At 37.3% G+C, this 21634-nt stretch overlaps 2 protein-coding genes across 3 annotated transcripts; both read left to right on the forward strand.

Moving 5' to 3' along the window:
* The first annotated feature begins 198 nt into the window (after positions 1 to 198).
* On the forward strand, positions 199 to 2816 carry si:ch211-218d20.15. Of its 2 annotated transcripts, none has more exons than XM_019110789.2 (8): positions 199 to 585; positions 689 to 807; positions 896 to 956; positions 1030 to 1097; positions 1181 to 1283; positions 1779 to 1897; positions 2004 to 2149; positions 2233 to 2816. In XM_019110789.2, exons 1-8 carry the CDS (start codon positions 522 to 524, stop codon positions 2336 to 2338), a joined length of 786 nt encoding a protein of 261 aa, XP_018966334.1. In that variant the 5' UTR covers positions 199 to 521; the 3' UTR covers positions 2339 to 2816. The 2 variants fall into 2 exon arrangements, with proteins under 2 accessions (XP_018966334.1, XP_018966333.1); XM_019110788.2 differs by having other exon boundaries at positions 202 to 585; positions 893 to 956; positions 2233 to 2815.
* A 191-nt stretch (positions 2817 to 3007) lies between these two features.
* Positions 3008 to 21630, forward strand: si:ch211-269e2.1 (cohesin subunit SA-2). Its single transcript, XM_042731583.1, is given in 33 exon segments — positions 3008 to 3119; positions 4198 to 4283; positions 4449 to 4533; positions 4700 to 4864; positions 4986 to 5082; positions 5241 to 5317; positions 5401 to 5472; positions 5762 to 5966; positions 6054 to 6205; positions 6809 to 6882; positions 6976 to 7099; positions 7209 to 7304; positions 8343 to 8422; positions 8558 to 8665; positions 8798 to 8915; positions 9068 to 9185; positions 9306 to 9409; positions 9561 to 9653; positions 9737 to 9823; positions 10151 to 10351; positions 10542 to 10618; positions 10951 to 11038; positions 11122 to 11202; positions 12283 to 12375; positions 13109 to 13286; positions 15466 to 15605; positions 17664 to 17748; positions 17751 to 17764; positions 19405 to 19559; positions 19869 to 19997; positions 20090 to 20295; positions 20732 to 20789; positions 20874 to 21630. Coding segments are annotated over 32 exon segments (3528 nt in total). The 5' UTR covers positions 3008 to 3119; positions 4198 to 4242; the 3' UTR covers positions 21001 to 21630.
* The last annotated feature ends 4 nt before the right edge of the window (positions 21631 to 21634 follow it).

The following is a 21634-nucleotide window of genomic DNA, read 5'->3' on the forward strand; positions in this document are numbered from 1 at the left end:
ATTGGCCCATCCTTATCAGCGCAGAGAAAAGTAACGAGCACCTCGTGATGTATGTGCAGCTTCACTATCGGTTTGTAGAAATGTGTGAACCCAGCTAAATCATATAACTACGAAACGTTAAAGGCAAATTAATTGAAAATACACATTTTTAATATTCAAATAAAAAAATAAGCTATTTTGACTCATCGTACCTGACCAATCATATAAAACGCCAGGGCCGCAAGTTCCGCCCTTTCAGACACTCGAGCCATAAAAATGTCCATTCTACCGACTTTATTCAATTTCTATGGCAGGTAGTTCAATGCGGATTCATAGAACATCGATACGTTTCGTGGCTTCTCGTCGTTTGGCAGATTTGACCACGCCTTTTATTTACATCTGATGGGGCTGTGTGAATGCAATGAATACCATGGAGAGGAGCACCACTGCAATGAGAGTCATTAATTGATGAATAAACCAATAAATGCAGTATTAATCATATGAATCCGTGCCACTGCTGGGATTATTAATTTACGGTGATAATGGCAGCTGTGAGTCTGACGGATCCACTTTGCAAGCCTTGCTCTTACAGCCCACATTTCAAAGGTAATGCTGATCTCTTCAATAATAGCTGCATTTTTATGAAATGATTATCTGACCGAATATGAACACATTCATGTTTTATTTCTCGATTCTGTAATATTTGCAGTTGAGGTGTGCGTGAGGAAGCCCTTGATGCCCATCCACCTGAGCAGGGAGCAGGTGGCACTGGAAATGCTATGTCTTTGCAGCCAGATGGACCTCCTGATCAGAGCTCAGGTGCATCAGGTGAGACACTTGCACTGATGCTCAGACCTTTGGACACTAACAGTTCTTGTGTGTTTGTCTCATTCAAGTATCTCATCTAAATTAGCAGTTTCAGGAGCAGCTCAAACAGGACACAAGTCCTGAAGAGTCTGAGAGTTTTCAAAAACAAGGTAAGCTTAGGACTAAAATAATCATTTTTACTGGAAATCAAAATGTATGTACAACCTCTGAATTTGTGTGTAGGGGCAGAGATAATATATCAGATGAACCAGTGCCTTGAACATCTCAATGAACCGGTGCTTCAGCTTGAGGTAGCTAATCACCAATTAACCATTCCTCGTAAACCAGTTAGAATTTTAGGATGATGTGTTTCCATTTATTTCCATTTCTTTAGGAGTATTTGGATGTTGTAGGATTATCTACTCTGTTCCCTCGAGTGGAAGTTTATATGATACATGGAAGCCCTGTTGACATGTTGGAAAGACCACCTTCAGATGGTGAGACCACAGAATGAAGGGGAGAATGATAATGGGATACAGTTACATTTATTGGCCAATGGTTGACTTGATGTGGGTAATAATGAATAATAATAATAAACTTTATGTAGCACATTTCAAACAAGAAATGTACCTCAAAGTGCTTTACAAGAAAAAGCATTACAAAAAGCACAAAGTACTTCACATGAAAACATTAAAAAAATATCAAAATTAATATAAGATTAAAAATTCACTTTATGATAATAAAAAAATTATTAGTAAACATAAAATGCATAACAGAAATGGAAATAATGATAGTAATAATAAAAGACAACATAGAAAGCTAATTTAATATTAAGCGAGCTCACCTCCTTAATACATTTATTCTACATGTATAATATATACATTATATTAAAACAAACAAATGATTAAAAAAGTGGAAGAATCTCACTTATTTGCATCTAAACAGCATAGCTGATTAATCAGTTTGATTGGGAAATGTTTTTTTCATTCCAGTTTATTTTCCTCATATTGGGAGGCTGAATCAGCTGCTGGTTCTCAGTCAGCAGTTAGATGAAGATGTGAAGCATCTGGGCAGTCATAAGTACGTCGCACATCAGCTATCAGCAATTTACGTGAGTTTGTTTGACTTGATCTTCATTCAAATCATTATATCTATGTGATCTGTCCATAAAAAAGTTGATTCTGTGTATCATTCAAAGTTGTTTGTTTCTGGTACAGCAAGTCCTAAACTCTCTCAAAGATATTGTGCCATTATCCGTCATAAGAAAGGATATTGAGGCTAATTTCAAGCAGCTGAAGAAGTCTCTTTCAATAGAGGAGGGGTCCAAGCTGGATCCTCAGTTGCCAGCACATCGCGTGAGCTGGTGAGAGTGGTTTTAGTTCCATTTGTTAGAATTAGCCAAAAGTTGTTAGAATCCAGGATAATTAATGAAAGCACTCTTCACAGGGTGTCAGAATTAACACAAAACGTGATATCAGCGGTACTGTCACTCTCAGAAGAGCTCACCGAAGACCTCAGTCCAGTCATGGAATTTGTCTCTAACCTCTCGTAACAGCTAGATCTACAGTGCCTGAAGCAGATGGTGAGAAATTGTCACGGAATGAAGTGATTCCCTGGAAAAAGGTTTTTTTGGGGGGGAGGGGGAGGGGGTATTTATTCATCTGTACACACGCCACAGATAAGACTGTGATAATGTGATCCAGATATATTTCAAGACCTTGAAAAATGAAAAGAAATATGTTTACATTCTGAGTACTACCACTTATAAATAATTTATTTTAACCATTTTAGATTTTTTTTTTGCATTGTTGGATCATGATTTTTGAGTTTTAATAAATGAAGATGATCATTTCTAAAAAAAAAAAACCTTGTGCAATAATGTATTTTTTAATGCATCTGTATACTTGAAGTGACTGTTGCACATGTTCTTTCCATTCTGTACATGATGGTGCTAGCATTGTTCATCAGCATCACACATGATTACATATCCAAAATAAACTCAAACACGGTAATCAGAAGGGATTGTGGATTTATTTTATTACATATTAGAATTTATTATAATCAATGATTATATACAGTAGAATTTTATAATGTTGTCACTTTAAACTATTTTGTATACATGTAAAATATTGAATAAATTAACCTTATTATGCGTATTAGCAGTATTGATGGTAAACTGATTTGCTCAAATTATGTAATATACCTCTCGTGGGTTTACGTCAGACGTACAGCGCGCTCTCGCTGACGTGCACGCGGCTATGTTGAAGTGGGAGTAGCCAAATCTATACGTGCAGTTTACATTCATCCTCCAATCAAGATGATTGCTGTCACTGGTAAGATTTATTAAACTACATTCGCGTTTTTGCATAGTTATCTTTATATATATGTATATAACAGCAAGTCTATAATAAAGCCGAGAGGTCAGCATACACTGTATCCCGATTGTCCTTTCTGTGCTTATTAGTTTAAACAGTAAGCTCAGTAAGCATGCGAGCCTTGTTCTTAACCTGACAGTTTTGTGAACGTTTCGAGACGGTTCACACATTCATATGAATGAAACTGCAGCAGGTTCTCATAAGAGGCTTTTGTTTCAATATGGCACAGTAACAGAGAAATGGAGGATTTCTGATTGACACTCGAACTAGCCAATCAGGTTTTTGGTTTTGATTTGTTGACGTGCATCTCAGCCAATGGCATCCGAGATTAGGTCACTTGTTACCTTATGTTTTTGTGTGCGTTACCCGAGTTTATTTTCATGTCTGCATCCAAACTGTACATTAAAATACGTGATTTTTTTCAAGTTAAAGTAGAAGCGAAATGTTTTTGATTAAAATATTTAGACAAACATTTTGCGCGTTTGCATTTACTGTAGTCATATTATACTATGATTTTGTGCATATTGTAAAAATCACGGAAAAACACTGCAACAGGAGCTCTTAAATGTATTTTAGTATCTAGTTTCTGTTAATATATTATATTTGAAAACAAACAGCTTTGCCAACATTACAGCAGTACCTAAGGAAGTATAGCTTTGAAATATTGTCTTACAGTAAATTGATAATAGGAGTCAAAAGTTTGACAGCTACTGGGTTAGACTGCACAGTATGAACACAATATATCCTGGATAGTAAGTAACAAGATACCAAAACCAATATTTTAGATCTTGTTTCTTTGATGTGAAGAGAACTGGGTAAATAAAATGCAAAGGTGTGTGTCATCTCTTTCTAGATACACAGTGTTGCATTTGATCATAAATTGCATATAACAACGTATTTGTATTTATATTTGACATTTGGTGTCTGACAATTATTAACAGTATTACTGTCAATGATATAGAAACATTGGTGTACTTAACATGATACTCAGTTGAATTATCATTAACATTTCTAAATTGTTCTTATTTTGTTGCAGTTCAGAAGAGCATCAGTTTCTAGTCCAGCTATGATCTGAGAGGAGATGATAGCGGAGCCAACTTTACTGTCCAGATCGGTGCAAAAGTGAGACACCTGAAAACTACCTATGCATTCGCATCATAAAACAGACTCAATACACTTTTCGATTTTATGCCGTCTTTTTCTGAAATATCCCTATTTAATTACATTTTATTATTCAAGGTGTTCTGTGTGTACAGATAAACAGCTGCCTGTTCTTCCTGTTTTCAGAGAGAACTCAGTAGTAGACGTCTCTTCCTGTGCATCGGTGCATCACGTTTCAAGTGAGAGAAATGAAAACAGACAGAAGACTGTGGTAAGAGCTGCTAAAACCACAAAGTTTTTTTTTTTTAAAAAAAGAAAGAAAAAGAAAAAAATTCTAACAATGGGGTTTTACATCTCATATACTTTTCTTATAGTACAACTGACTTCTTTTACTGTAAGAACATTTCTAATTTAGAACTATATTTTGTCATGTGCAGAGAGGAAAGAGGAAAGCCCGGGAATGCTCTGAGAATGCCAAAAGAAAGCATTCAAAGAGCAGTAATGGCAGCCTGGGCAGAGCAGAGAATGAACAGCTCAAAAATGGAGACGTGGAAGCTGTTACACTGTTTGAGGTGGTCAGCATGGGCAGGAATGCAATGCAGGTACATCCAGCATGATCAGCCCTGCTACAGATAACTACTTGGAAGGTCACAAAGTTCTATTTAGGTCATACTGATTTAAACAAATCTTTATTATATGGATGTTCGGTTTGTTTTGTGAAAGGCTGTGGTGGATGACTGGATTGACGCTTACACTGGTGACAGAGACTCAGCACTGCTCGATCTCATCAGCTTCTTTATCCAGTGTTCAGGATGCAAAGGCAAGTTTCGTAATGTCTGTACTCTCTTTCATAATAGAACATCATTTCACAACAGCGATGACTAATGTAAGTAGTTAATTTTCAGAGGTTTGTTTTTGTTTTGTGGCTTGTGTCGTATAGTGTAGTTCAGGATGTGAATTCTGTCTGTGCTTTTGTAGGGATGGTTACAGCAGAGATGTTTCAGAGCAAAAAGGGTACTGATGTCATGAGTAAAATGGTGGAGGATTTGGATGAGGTTAGACATCCAGCGTGCTCATTATTGATTACTTTCCCATGTCTCTTGCTCTTACTAATGTATGTTTTTTTTTTAAATCACAGGACACAGGTTTACAATATAAGAAATTCCTTGCATTTCCATGGATTTTAACTGTCACGTGGCCTCTTGACATGGTACGATTCAGGGCACTTCATATGATTTTGCGATCATGAATTGTGATCATGTTGTCCTTTTATTTGGTGAAATATTATTAAAATTTAAATTGAAACTGTTTTCTTATTTAATGTATTTCAAAAAATTCATTCCTGTGATGCAAAGCTGAATTTTCAGTAGCCATTACTTCAGTCTTCAGTGTCACATGATCCTTTCAGAAATCATTCTAATATGTTGATTTGGCGTAATATTTTAAAATTTAAAATCCAAACTATTTTTCAATCTTGATCCTCTTTCCATCCTCCTTAGGACAGCGGCGAGTATCCCCTCATCATGTCCGGCCTGTACTGGAAGAGGTTTCGTTCACACTTCTGTGAATTTGTATCGGTGCTAGTGGCCCAGTGTCAGAACTGTGTAATCTTTGACGGCTACCTCTTGAACACACTCATTTCACTACTGACAGAGCTCTCCGATTCCAGAGTTCGCGCTTTCAGGCACACCTGTACACTAGCAGGTAAGTTGCCCCGATGATTAATTCCACTTGACCCACACACACATCCAGAAAGCTGATGTTTTGTTGCTGTTGTGTGTGTCTCTGCAGCAGTGAAGCTGCTCAGTGCTTTGGTGAATGTGGCTCTCAACCTCAGTGTCAGTGTCGATAACAGTCAGCGGCTGTACGAGGTCGAGCTGGCCAAGATGGCCAGCAAACGGGCTTCTCCGAGGCTGGACAGGATCCAGAGAAAGATCAGTGAGGTTAGACGGTCGACAGCATGTCTGGTTACAGAGTTAAACATTTCTATACTCAGATCTTTTTGGAGAGTAGTCAGGGTCTAAAACTAACTTGCCAAGTGTGAGTAAAAATTGGCTTCGGCGAGTAAGTATAACTAAAATAATATAATACATTATCTAAATCAAATTGTAAATATGATACTCTGACACTCACTGATGTAAGTGACTTGCAAAATTCAAACAGGCATAAAAATGTCTGCTAAAGGAAATATTTGAGTTACATTTTTAACAGCCATTTCTCTAGTCCTCATTGTCACATGATCCTTCAGAAATTATTCTACTGTAATATGCTGACTTTTTTGTGTTCAAGAAACATTTCTTATTATTATCAGGGTTGAAAACAGTACTGCTTGATATTTTAAACCAGAAACCATTATGTTTTTTTTTCAGGATTCTCTGATGGATAGAAAGTTATTAAGAATAGAAATCTTTATAAATGTCACTTTCGATCAGTTTAATTCATCCTTGCTAAAAAAAAAAAAAATATTACTGACTACAAAACTTTTGAATGGTGGCGTTGATGTACAGGAAACAGTAAAGTCCAAATAAATTACTTTCATTCCTCAGTTACAGGACAGGAAATGTGAAATTGAGAACATGATGGATGCCATTTTCAAAGGAGTCTTCCTGAAGAGATACAGGTGATCTTTATTTTAACCACACTAGCCTTCACTTCCTTGAAAATAAAATCAAATAAAAACTGTGTACCATTTTAATGGCGTTGTGACTTCCAGAGACGTGATTCCTGAAATCAGGGCCATCTGCATGGAGGAACTCACAGTGTGGATGAAGCTGTATAGTTCAGTGTTTCTAAACGACAGCTATCTGAAGTACGTGGGATGGATGATGCATGACAAGGTGGGTGAGCCAGTAGCTGGGTGTTTAAAGAACAATTCATTTTTAAATGTTTAGACGTTTACCCATGTCAGTTGTTGTTGAGTTGTTTTTTTTTAATAATCTTCTACAGCAACCTGATGTGCGTCTGAAATGTGTGCTGGGTCTACAGGCCCTTTATCAGGATCAAAGTAGTTCCAAAATGGACCTTTTCACGATACGGTTTAAGGTAACGATTGCTTCCACATTCTCACACTATAGTTGTGTCCCAAATGACACACTATGCACTATGTACCATGTAGTGCATGAATTTTAGAAGGTTATTTTAGCCTCTCCCCTTCCACTATGTCAGGAAAGCTGCGACTGCTGATCGCACAAAGTTTTCCACACTTTCATTTGTTTTCAGGCAATTAAGTGCATCATCTTTGCATTTGAAGTGCACTTGTGTCTTGTTGTAATTTTCATTGTGAACACACTATTTACATGGCTGCATGAACCGGGATACTCGTCATGTTCGTAGTCAGGCACAACATGAGAAGTTTCTGCAAAATTTGTCTGTGAACTCTACACAAAAATGCTGTAAACCATGCCACATTCACATCCAATCAGAACATATTTGATGTGTGATATACAGCTGAATGGCTCAAAGATACTTAAAAATGGATGAAGCTACTTAACATGATGCTACAGAAACCAAGCACCCTACAAAAGTTCCACTTGTTGCCATCACAGGTGATTAGAATAAAATCTCAGATTTTCATGACTACTATGTCTATCACATGCCCAGTTAGGACATAGTGAAGTTTTAAGCTCAAACTGTACCTGAGAGTAACTGCTGTAGAAAAATAAACTTCTTTATGGAGAGTTGTTTACTGGCTGTAAGTTTGTCCTCCAGCTCTTACTGTCTTGCTGTTTTGCCCAAACTTCTCAAATGGACGCGTTCCGTAAACGTCTTTGGCAGTTTTTAAGTTAAGGTCCAGTCAAGCTGCAGTGGGACAGCAGGAGGGCATGATTGTTGATTGACAGGCTGAAAAGGCCCTCAGGTTTTGCCTTGGGCTCACAACCCTGATAGCTTCCCACAGGACCCCACCCTCAGCGTACCCTCACTAACGGCAGCAAGCACATTAGCACAACCGTGATTTAAAGAGCTGTTTAAGTGCATCTGGGTCTTTAACTCAAGTCCTATTGTAGGTTTTCGAGATAAGATTGCTCTCATAGCGGGTAGTTAAAGTGTTTACATGAGCGATTGAATGCTGTTTCTGTTGAAGAGAGGATGATCTCCATGACTCTGGATAAAGACCATGAAGTGGCCATACAGGCCATGAGATTGCTCATGGTCATCTCTCAGTAAGTATCTCCCCCTGCTCCTCATGCTGACTATTTCTCATAGAGTTTTATCATTCATACTGTGACTTCTCCTCTGTGAAGTGTATGCTGGGCTGTTCCTCATGTAATTGTTGAAATTGTTCCCTTTTGCCTCAGATCCTGTGAGGATGTTCTGAGTCCTGATGACCACAAGAATGTCTTCCAGTTTGTTTACTGCTCCCACAGACCTCTAGCTACCACTGCGGGTGAATTCCTCTATAACAGGTCTGTGTTCATTGTCATTCTACAAAACCTACCCCTTTTGTGTGACACATGTACATATATGTACATGATAGCTGTAAGTAATTTGCTTACTTGAACTGATTTGCTGTCATGGTGTCATTTCTCTGCTCTTAGGCTGCTCAGTAACCACGAATTATCAAAGCCCAGAGATGGAGCCTCTGATCAGGAGAGGCACAGAGAGTTAGTCTTAGCTAGAGTCCGAGCTCTGATCCACTTCCACACCGAGAATGAGGTATGTTAACTCAAAGTGTGCCATGTTTAAAAATTAGATTATAAGTACATGTGCTCTGAGATCTGGTGGTTGTGCAGGCAAACCTGCATTTAAATGTAAAAATAAAATTGTAAAAAATTAAAAAACACATTTTTCTCTCCTCTCTGTCGTAGCTGCACCAGCATGTGCTGTACCTCGTGGATAGTCTGTGGGACAGTGCAGGGGCTCTGCTGAAGGACTGGACCGGTCTTACCTCACTGCTCTTACCTCACACGTCCTGTCAGGAACAAGGCTAGTACTAGTACTTTAGTACACACTACAGTATACACTCCAGTATGCTTTTTTATTTGTAATACTGCATTATCAGTAGCTTTATAAACTGACATCTTATTTGTGCTGCATTAACTACAGCTCTGAGCAGTGCTGAGGAGGCCTTTGTGATTGAGCTCATATTGGCGTCAGTGAGGCAGGCTGCAGAGGGTCCTCCTTTGTCAGGGAGAGGAGCAGGTAAAAAGGTAAGACTTCCTGTTGCATCTTTCATTAAATGGTGCTCTGATCTAACAGGGCTGTCAGATATATAGCACCTTTATGTTTATACTCCAGCTGTTCCACTTCTTACAGACACATTGTGGTTCTGTTGCTAGTTACATATCTATGTTTATTTAGGTGATAAATACTAAAGAGAAAAAGCTACAAATTGATGACTGCACAAAACTCACTGAACACTTCATTAAAGTGCTGCCTGAGCTGTTATCCAAGGTAAAAGAAAAATCACTGCACTGTTCATTGTTACCATATCTGCTTCTTCATAAATTAACTTGATGTCTAATCTCATCCTCTAGTACTCAGAGGATGCAGAAAAACTCGCCTCCCTTCTAAAAATACCTCAGTATTTCCAAACGGACACCTGTGATCATGAAAACTCACAGGTGAGAGTTTGTGTGTCATCTAATGCACTAATGACTTCACTGTGTTATTTATGTATATGTGTATGATTTGGTGCTCAAGAAAAATGTAACATTTTTCAGGATTCTTTGATGAATAGAAATTTGAATAGAAATATTTTGTAACATTATAAATGTCTTTACTGTCTCTGCTGTCACTCAGTTTAATGTATCCTTGCTAAATAAAAGTATTAATTACTTTAAAAAAATGACCTCAAACTTCTGAACGGTAGTCTATGTATTACTTGGTAGAGTTTTCTAGAGCAATTCGTGTCTGGTTTTTATATAGCCTATATTTGTGTTTTGGTGTAGTGTGTGCGGGCATTGCTGGCTGAGCTGGAGGCTGCGGTGGACAGACACACAGATGCTGGACTGCTGGAGGCGGCTGCTCGTTCTTACCAGAGCCTCTGTGCTCAGGATTTGCCCTGGCACTCTCTGGCCCGGCCCAGCTTTGACCGGCTCATCCAGCACTGGACAGACACACTGGGAACGCGGTTAGGAGAATCACTGAGTGTGAGTAGTACAGTAATGGACCACTAAAAGCTCTGAAAAGATGTTCTTTTACAAGCTTGCACCAGATACATACATGCATTTTAAATGGATCTAAACATCAATAAAGAATAAGTTGATTCATGACAGATTTATGACTGTATCTTACACAGCAGAATAGACTTTAATTAAAGGTTCTCCCTTTCATGTACAGGACGGTTGTTTTACTGCAAACGAGGACAGCACTTTGGAATTTCTGTCCACACTGAAGAAACTTAATGCGTTCAATGTGTAAGCAGTTTCTAGTTTATTCTATCCACATACACTCTGCAATATTTGTGATAAGCACATTTCTTTGACCAATTTAAGTATCAATCTGTGTTTTACATCCCTGCTGACAAAGCTATTAAGAGTGTTTTCTTAACATTCTCAGTAAAGTTCTGCAAAAGTAATTATTTTTTTTTATACTTTAAGAATATTTTACTTTGGTTATATAAACACTTTCTGGAAATGTTACCAAGATACAACTACTTGTTCAGTTCGGAAAATCTATCTTAATCTTGTCTGATGCCATTCAAATGTATGTCTTCTTATTTTATTTGTGCTTTATCAAATCTGTCTAGTGCTCAGGATCTGTCTAAATGGAGCCTGTATGAGCTGGGGACCAGACTCTTGGATGTGGAGATAAAACATAGTGGTCTTCCTATGGAGGTACCATTATTAGCCTTTTACTGAACCCTCTACTCCTTTATTCCTTTAACAGGGTTTGTCTCTCTAAACTGTATTTCTTGTAGGTGACAATTGAGGCTCTGCGCTGCATGTGTAGCTGCATCCTTTGGAAGCTCAACACCTTTGGAGAAGGTTTGACCTCTAGGGTGAGCCATCTAAATTCTCTTCCGCTCCGACTGAATTGTGACTGCTTTCATAAACGGCTGAGATCATGCATAGAATGGTAATTTCTACAAGCACAGACGCAAGGCCAGAGTTTTCCCTTGGGTGATTAATTAAACAAGCATTTTTAGGCATGCAAGACTCTCTGTCTACAGAGTTGCTGTATGATCCATCACAAAGAGCCGTGTCCTTTAAACCTGCCACATTGCATTTCAAATATCAACACAGAGGCTCTAGGGTTATGTCCAGCAGATTTTAATAAGTGATAGAAAGCGATTGATCGTGAGTCTTTAGGAAAAGTCGGTGCTGGTGATGGATTATAGGGGGCGTAATGGTTGCACTCTCGTGTGAACGTTTCACCACTAATAGCTGGGCTTCTTATTAGGCCTGTGTTTCCATGCAGTGCACGGGGTAATCATATCTCCCCACCTCTAACCTTTATGCAGTGAAATATTGGTGGCCATTAAGACTGCTGTAGGTAAGATTTGCTCAGTGCTGGCTCAGAAATGGCCGCTTTCTCCTCTGGCCTTGTCATCAATAACTGACAGCGCAGGGGGCAATTTTTGGCCCAGGCGGCAGCTTGGCTCAATCTGCAATTCTAATGTCAATGGCGACCCGAGGTGAGGGGGAAAAAAAGACGTGTTCAGCATAAAATTGGGATGTATGTCCGATTCAAAAGAGTAATTTAGCTGAATTGACATTGCTACTACGTGGGATGGAGGAACCGATCCAGCACGTCCACCCTGGAGCTCCACATGCATGTAATTATGAAAGAATATTTTACACAAGAGTCTGGCGGCACTGCTCACAACGATGCTTTCATCAGTCTACATCAGTTCTGTTGCTGTTATTTTGCTGTTATACTCTTTCTATTCCTCATATGACTTTTTCCCAAACTGTCAAAGCTTTGTGTACTTTCTCAATCAGTATGGTCATATGCATGCATAATAATTAAACAAACTGAGCGAAATGCTAAGTACAACTCCAAATGTAGTATAAATCAAAAGCTGCATAGGAAAAGAATTGTCATCGTTATGGAGGTGTGTGTTTGTGTGTGGTTTTAGGAGTCCGCCCTCCAGCAGAGAAGCCAGCTACGTGCATTCTGTGAGAAATGTCACCGCTGTCTCTCGCACGCTGAGCAGCTTGTACGAGAGCAAGTGAGCATCCCGTTTCTCTTTGTTCACAGCATACCACTTGATTCAGCCCTTTCTTCAAAGTGGATTATTCCAAGCACATCAGAGCGTATTGTCTGTGCGTTAAGCTGTAGCATGTGTGCCAGTGGGCCGATGCGCTGGCATTGTTTGAATCCTGTTTGTTTCGACTTTAATTTCTTGCGGAGTGCCCTTGGCACCTGTGTTTAGGTTTTTAGTAATGAATCCTCACTCCATGCCAAGGCACGCTGACAGCAGAAAAACACACTAATTGAAACTAAAACAAATGGAAGTTCCGGACAATCTTTGTTTATTTCAAGACCGCTTTGATAAGTCCATGTTCTCAGTGAATTTATTCCATATATTTTTATATTTTTAGGGCTCTAATTTTAATAAAATTACATCAGTGAATTATGTCAATCAATCAATCAAATTAATTGTAGCAGAAGCGTAAAGCACTAAGTTTGAATTTTAAAAACTGAGAGCTTCAGCTGTTGCATTGCATCTTTTTAAGCATCTTCAGCCATGAGTGTTTGCTTAATTGTTTATATTGTAATATTTTCTTATTTATTTGTAATCTAAATAATTTAGTACATTGATGCACTAATTTGGAGAAAGATATAATTAGATTGATTAGGATTTTATTAGATTTTAGATAAGAATTTATTGTGCTGTATTGTCAACTTTACATCACATCTGTTAATCAGGCACTGTCTGTTTTATGTTGTTTTTCACAAAGGCCTTCATGTGTCTGAGTGATGTTCTCATAGCTCATAATTACCAGCTTCAGATGTGGGATTCATCTGCAGGCACTCCGTTGCTGTACACCCCTGATCCCAAACTCCAGAAAGCTCTTCTTTCCTTCGTCGTGGAGCATGTCTTCACCAGCCCTGAGCAGGACACCCACAGTAGTAAAGGTTTTTTTCTCTTTTCATTTCAGAAAATCTTAAGGGTTCTTGTTTGGCATGTGCTCTGCTGTAGGCTGCTATGTGGGCGACTGGGCGGCCTCAACGGATCCAGTGTTAGCTAAGTGTTTAGAGAGTTTTTGGCCTTTAGATCAATTTTTTTTTTGGTATGTTCTTGAGATTTAACTGAGGTATCTTTGAAAAAGTGCATAAAACAAAAGAACTTTCATGTTGGTGAAACTCAGTGCACTTAACACTGGATGTGCACACAGGATGCTTTTAAGGGAGGGCCCAAAATGAGGATAAAAAGTAGCTGTGGCGTTCAAATTAAACTATCTACTAAAGAAAACATCTGATGCAATATTTTCTTGGAAAATTTACCATTACGAGATTATCTGGAATACCTAAGGGTACCATAAAATTCTGCCACTAAAATTCACAGGGCCTGGGACAAACTTTTTATGTGTGGGTGTGGGCTCCCCCTCCCCTGGGCCCAATTAAACCACAGAGACAAAAACATGAGGAACAAAATCACAACGGCTCTTGATGCTTTTGTGACAGACGCAGTTTCCCTGAGAGACAGAGGTTGTCTCATTCTATATGTGATGCTGTGAGTGACACAGTGACATGTGCTGTTTGTCAGAAATATGCAAGGAAAAACAGCTACATAATTCAAATCTCATAGAGGTTAATAGTTTTTTTTTATAATAATAATAATAATAATAATAATAATAAAAGCTAAATCCATCTATAAATGAGTGTTTGTGTATGTATACTGTGTGTCCATATATACACATATAATGTTTATAACATTATGAGCAATGATTTTTGAGGACCAAATCAGCATATTAAAATGATTTCTCAAGGATCATGCAACACTGAAGACTGGAGTAATGGCTGATGAAAATTCACCTTTTCCATGACCGGAATGCATGACATTTTGAAATATATTCAAAAATATTATAGTTATTTTACAAATAATAATATAATATTTAATTTAATTATGCAGTATTTATTAAGCTATATCACATGCATGCAGACAAATACATCTTTACACACACACACACACACACACACACACACACACACACACACACACACACACACACACACACACACACACACACACACACACACACACACACACACACACACACACACACACACACACACACACACACACACACACACACACACACACACACACACACATACATATGCAATACATTTAACACCTTTGCATTATATACTGTATACAATACTAAGGTATCTTGATAGATAAGTATAGTCTCAGTTTCACCAGCAGATGGCAGTCTGCCTCTACACCTGCCTATGTTAGGCACAAAATAATCACATAAAGAAACACAATCAGCCTCATTCTCCTTCTATTAGTGAAAAGCACTGTAGCAGAACACAGTATTTGTTTGCGGTTAGTTAATTTAATTGCAGCCCCACCTCCTCACTGACCTATCAGACATACCATGGAATCAAGGAGTGTAAGTCTAACAGATAAAGCATTATGATAATAATCCCTTATGATGTCATTAGGTGAGATCTTACAGAAGCTGCACTTGTAAATGAACATGTAATTAGATCAACACAGAGCCCTGTGGAATTATATTTAGAAGCCCACACGAAAGCCAGGAAGCTTTGGTAGGCATATCCAAAATGACTACATATGCTGAAAAATCAATATTAGCTTTCCTAAACTAGTTTTTGTGTTGTTTTTGGCCTTGTGTTGCTTTAAGACAAACACAAGCAACGTATGAGATAGCATCAGATTTTGGGGTATTTGATTAGAAATCAAGTGTGACTGAAGCAAATCGTATCAATTCTATAAATATTTCAGAGAGTCGTCGATTCGTGCTGCCACAAATTCCTTACCTCTTGAAAAATGCAATATAAGCTTTTGCTGGTAACATGTAATAAAAAGCAATTTAGTTATTGGATTTTCTTCACGTCACTAATGCTGTTATGAAACCTCTCTATTAGTGATGGCTTCAGGACCAGGCAGGACGACGACAGACACATTCTGTTTCCAGAGCAGGAAATGTTGTTAACTTTAGCTCACCTCAGGAAAGCATTTCATTTATAAGATTTGAGTATCATAATTATACCGCTCTCTTATTGAATCTCAACCCCTCTGTTTCAACCTCTCTCTCTCTCTCTCTCTCTGTGTCTGTCTGCGCAGTCAGTGAGAGTGAGTGTGGAGACGGACGGCTGGAAGACTTGCACCGGCGGAGAAATCTTCTGGCGGCTTACTGCAAGCTGATAGTGCACAGTGTGTTAGAAATGAGCATGGCTACTGAGCTTTTCAAGCAGTATGTGAAGGTATGACACTTCACTCATCGCACAGCTTTCTTGTCTCTCTCACTCTGATCTTTCACAGATAATTTTAGATTTATATTAAGAAACAAACTACAGATTAAGTTCTACAGATAAGCACCACAGTTTGGTGGAAAAGCACAACATGCATTCAACAGGAAATAGCAGTGTTCGCAGCAAATCTTACTTTTTTCCAAACTTCAAATATCGTAGTTAAAAAATACATATACACATATATGAAAGTAGTGTAAAAAAAAAATCTATTTAGCATACTGTTTAATATTAGTATTAATATTAGATGGAGGCGGTCTGTTCATTTGGCTCCTCTTTTCATAACTGGAGCTCTTAGGCTTTGAATTTACGATAGGTGGGATTAACAGTGTTTGTGTGTGTTTGTGTGTTTGACATGCTGACATGTTTGGAATGCCCGCTTAGCTCGGCCAGCACAGAGCCGCCAACATTCTCTGATGAGGCCTTCGAAGAGAAAACTACACACACACTCACACACTCACTCTGAATGCCATCGTTTTGAACGACAGCTTTCAAAGTTGAGGCAAATGATGTAAAGTTGGCAAGCGCCACAGACCCCTCATTTGAACAGCTTCCTCCCGGAAACAAGTGGTCACTTCTCTGTATGACAGTGCAAATTTCTACCACTAAATTTCTAGTGGTATTAGAATATGTATTAAAGCAAATAGATGGTAATAAATGAAGGTTGTTGTTTGGCAGTAGGTGGGTCAGTGGCTGAGGGGGGTTAATGCAGAACCTCACCTACAGTGTTTGTGTTTAATAAACAGCATACTGCATTAACTGGCAGAGGTCTCAAAGCCACTCAGTGCGAGCGTGGGTTTGTGTGAACCAGCTGAGTTTTCAGCAACAGAGATATGCTGGAAATTTTAATTTCTGAAAGAAACCCCCACCTTCAGAGCCGGCACATATATATTGAAACACTTCACGTAAAGAAATATTCTGTGTAAAATATGCAGCTCAAGCTTTATCATTAGATATAATATCATTATAACTATCAAATAGTAATTGACAGTATAAAAACATATTTAAAACGTACATTTACTGATACTGTAATATGGTTTGATTTTAATATGTTTAAATATTTTATTAATAATGCAAGGTAAATATGTTCCAGAAGCCAAAACATAGAGACTGTGTAAACATTGTCATGTCACACACTACTGTTCAAAAGTTTGGGGTGATTAAGATTTATTTATTTTTTTTGGAAAAAACAACACATTAATTAGAAGTGATAGTATAGACTTTAAAATGTTACAAAAATATATTTTAAATAAATACTGTTCTGTAGAACTTTCATCAAAGAATCATGTAAAATATGTGAAATTTCAGCTTTAAAAAATTCAGCTTTTGTATCACAGGAAAACAAATTACATTGTAAAATATAAAAATAGAAAAGTTATTTTAAATTGTAATAATATTGTACAATATTAGTGTTTTTACTGTATTTTTGATAAAAATAAATGCCTCATTGGTGAGTGTGTATTTTACAAACATTTAATAATCTTACTCCAAAGTTATGAATGGTAAGTGTATATTAAACTCAAAGAGGAGATGATCCTCAGGAGGATCATTTGGACAACTAAATATCTTAATTCTTTATAAAGCTTTATATTAGCCAAGTTATTTTAAAGAAGAATTCATGTAATTTCTTTAACAAAAATACAAGTGTGATGCTGCTTTCCCCAAAGATATCCAGAATTGCATTACTGTCACTTATCTGTGATAAATAACATCACAATATTGTTTCTGACCCTGATTATTCCTCTAATAATGAAGTGAAGTATGATACATTGTATGATATGATATGTATTGTATTTTGGTATGTTTGAGCATAATTATCACCATATTAAAAATAAAAAAAAATCTTAAACCTCTCATGACTAATAGGCTACACTTCCAGAGTCTTATCCCGAGGGCCAGACAGACTTATGGGTAATGTGCTTTCAGTATGCCACAGGCTTGCATTCCTAGGCGTGAAGCCATATGGCAGACATGGAGCCTGTATCGCTCACTGCTGTCATATCTCCCCTGCAGTTCTACAATGACTTCGGCGACATCATCAAAGAGACCCTGAACAGGACACGGCAGATGGACAAGATGGAAAGCGCACGCACGCTGGTGAGTGCCTTCAGCAGGTATGGAGGCTGCAGTCCTTCACCGGCGCTCCCTCTCATGTGACGCGCCTCTGCGTGGCACATCTGCTCAGCCGGTTGTCCCAGGCCCCTGTGCACTCTGCTCTCTGATGGGCCCCTGCAGCTGTCGACACCTCAGAGACACAATGAATCCACCCTCCCGCCATCCCATCATGCTCAGTGGGGGAACGTTCTAGCAGCTCTTTCACTCCTTGAATATCTTAATGGTAGATCCTGTGCTTAGAAACGACATGGAAGCATTGCTCACACACACATACACAGCTCTTTAGACTTTGCTTTCTTCTAAAAAAATAAAATAAAAAAATAAAAATACCTATACACATATATATACACATATATATATATATATTAGAACAAAGCAAAGTCTATGTATGTATGTATGTATGAGCAATGCTTCCATTTAATGTAATAGTATATTTAAATTATACGTTGTACACTACTGTTCTCTTATGTTCATCAAGGCTGCATTTATTTGATACAAAATACAACAAAAACAGTAATATTGTTAAATATGATAAATATTTTTTTAATTTAAAATAACTGTTTTCTGTTTAATATATTATCCATTTTAATATATAAAAAATTAATAAAATGTAATTTATTCCACTCGTGGTAAAGCTGAATTTTCAGCACACCAGTGTCAAATGATCCTCTAGAAATCATTGTAATATGCTGATATGAAGATAAAGTTCTGTTATCAGTTTTAAATATTATCAATGTTGATAACAGTTGCGCTGCTTTTGTATATGCGGAAATCTAGATTCTCTAATGAATAGGAAGTTCAAAAGAACAGTATTTATTTTGAATATAATTGTTTTTGTAACAATGTAAAATTCTTTCCGTTCACTTTTGATTAATTTAATGATTGGTTAAATTAATTTAATTTAAAAGTATTAATTTCTTTTATTCATTAAAAAATCTTACTGACCCCAAACTTTTGAATGGTAGTGTACATATATTTAATCTAAAATGTGTACATTGTATACTGTCATAATTCATTATAAGATTATTACAGTTATGTAATAATATATTTATAACAAATATATTTTAGACAACAATAGAACTTTGACATCCAGTATACCGGAAATGTATTGTACCATAACCATAGTATCCATATTAAACAGATACATGTTAATCTAAATGTAATATTTAACTATAGTGAAGTGTAAGCTACTCCAAGATGAAAATTATTAAATATTACAATAATGTAAAAAAAATGTATTCAGGATTTTAAACTTTTATTATTAAATATTATTTCATTACTTTACCTAGTATTTTATATGATGTCATATGTTTATCTTACACTAATGTAATTATGCATATGCACTATCAAAGCATGTTTATTTCATTATATATCAGATATATTATGTTTGAGTACAAATGTCCAGCATACTCCCCACAAAAATATAATCAACAAATTTTGTACATATGCTAATATATACAACAAAACAAGAGTTTTCTTAAGTTCCCCTCTTTTCGACAGAGAAAAATTAAGATGCAATATATTTGCGATCACAGATAATCATTAATAATGCAATAGAAATAAGCACAGATTTTCTATAATCTGTAATGTGCATGGACTTACACACATGTTCTGTGTGTGTGTGTGTTTGTGTGTTCAGCTGTATCTGAGGCTGAAACAGGAGCAGGACAGAGGAAACACCTGCAGCTCCAGGGTCCAGACCTACAGCAGCATCAAGGAGCTGGCCAGACGCTTCTCACTCACCTTCGGCTGGGACCAGATCAAATCCCGCGAGTCCCTGGCCATGATCCACAGGTAGCACAGTCCACTCTGCTGCTGACTCAGTGTCAGCGAGTTCACGTCACATGTCTGGCAAAGTGACACAGCTAAAACAGACTCATTGCCATGTTTGACCGCAAATAAAAATAGTTTTGTCAAGATGCTGCACCGCATGGCTTCATTTAGCCAGTACAGAGGAGTCCGGTCTTTGGTTATTTCAGGCCTGACAAATTCATTTTGCCAGCTGTAGTTTTGGTCTTACATTAGGATTCAAATTTAGATAGATAGGAGAAGGAATATTTAGGTCTTAAAAGGAAATGTTCTCTTACTGGTTTCTCTGTGCAGAGACGGCATTGAGTTTGTTTTCAAAGGCTTCGTTCAGCAGTCTGAGAAACACTCTCCACCGTACATCTCATACCTCACCATCCTCAGCGAATTCTCCAGCAAACTGCTCAAACCGGACAAGAAGACTATGTAAGTTAAAGTTAAAACAAAAAGAATTCTGCAAGCTTGACATCTTGCAATTTGGATCTTAACATCTTTAAACTAGTCATCTCTTCCCTTAGCTACAGTTATTTGCAGAAGTTTGCTGGTGAGCAGGTGATTAACAACAGAGAGGAGAGCTGGATGCCGCTGATTTACTACAGAGCGTCTCTGATGGGCACGGCTGAGGGAGAAGATGCCATCTCCTTCATCAGCTCTGACACTAACAAACAGCCCTCCCTCAGCAACCGCTCCAGATCACCCTCCGTCAGACAAGTCAACTCTGAAGGTATGAACTCTCAGCAGATCACTTCTGAGGTCCAGGTTTTTAATAATGCAATATATAAAAGGGTTGGTGATAACTTTTTCAACATCAAGACTTTAGGTTAACATTGATATTTTAGGTTGATTTTAGAATTAAAATGTTTTAATTTATACTAAACTTGTAAAAAAAAAAAAAAATAATTTAATATGTATATATACACACACACACATCTATCCATAATAGTATAAAATATATATAAAAAAATTACAAAACTAACAAATTATAAAAAATGATTTTAACAATTGGTGAAGCGTAGCATGCTTTAATTTGCAAGACAGCTGATGTCACTAGAAAATATATACAGAAATAATTTAGGGTATTTCCAGTAGTGTTACTAAGAATAATGAATTTCACAGTGTGAAGTTTAATATTATAATTTACCTATTTCTGTTTTTAACAGGGGACCAAAGGTTTCTTTCGCCCTCTTTAGAACCAAAGGGAAATGAGCTTCTGAAAAGGTGAGGTCAATAAACACTTTTCTTGACTGTGTGAAAAGTCAGTCAATTGAGTAACATACTATTGAATTTTTCTTCCGTGCGAAGTTCCGAAGACTCAAAAGTCCAACAAGCCCCACTGAGCAGAGAGCAGCTGAGCAGCAGTCTCGTGTCTGATAAAGTTCTAAGGAGCAGTGATGAAGTGGATGTGGATACTGTAGATATTGATGGCTAATGTTGTAATCATGGCTAATCTGTCATCATGGATCTGTTTTTTGTTTGTTTTGTATTTACTGTTAAAGGACAACATTTTGCATAATGACCAGTATATGAAAATTGTGCCATTTAAAATGATAATAATCATGATCAGATTTAGATCTAATAAGGCGGTGCTGAAATAGTTGTAAAGAATGTAAATTCATGGTGCATTGCTATTGATGAAATTTTTGCACAGCCAATGTGGGCTTAAAAAGAGAGAATGATGCACTTTCAAATCTTGATGTGTAAAACACTCATTTATTACTAACTGTAGTGCAAAAAGAAAAATATTGTAATTTGGACCAAGCTTTTTTTAATATTTGTTGCCCCGTGTACTTTAAGACCATGCACATATATATTTTGTTGTGCATTGCTGAATCATAATGTGGTGTTTATTCAGGTATTCAAATAAGCTACAGCTGTGTTGTAAATTGAGGAGAAGCAGCTGTATTTTTTTTTTTTTATACATTTTTGATTACAGTTATTATGTTTATGCCTTCTACTTGTAAAATTAAAACAGGTTGCTCCATAAATATTTCAAATGAATTTGACTGGCAGAAAGGTAAACATTAACTTTAATTAAAGGGCAATAACATCCTGCAGCGAATGTG

The sequence above is a fragment of the Cyprinus carpio genome, chromosome B9 (assembly GCF_018340385.1).
Source record: "Cyprinus carpio isolate SPL01 chromosome B9, ASM1834038v1, whole genome shotgun sequence".
Taxonomy (NCBI): domain Eukaryota; kingdom Metazoa; phylum Chordata; class Actinopteri; order Cypriniformes; family Cyprinidae; genus Cyprinus; species Cyprinus carpio.

Excerpts from the sequence above, each read along its gene's own strand:
- si:ch211-218d20.15 (XM_019110788.2), top strand. The coding sequence starts at position 522 with ATGGCAGCTGTGAGTCTGACGGATCCACTTTGCAAGCCTTGCTCTTAC. Across the intron at positions 808-892 it reads TCAGAGCTCAGGTGCATCAG|CAGTTTCAGGAGCAGCTCAA; the intron begins GTGAGACACTTG and ends CATCTAAATTAG. Across the intron at positions 1,098-1,180 it reads AACCGGTGCTTCAGCTTGAG|GAGTATTTGGATGTTGTAGG; the intron begins GTAGCTAATCAC and ends CCATTTCTTTAG.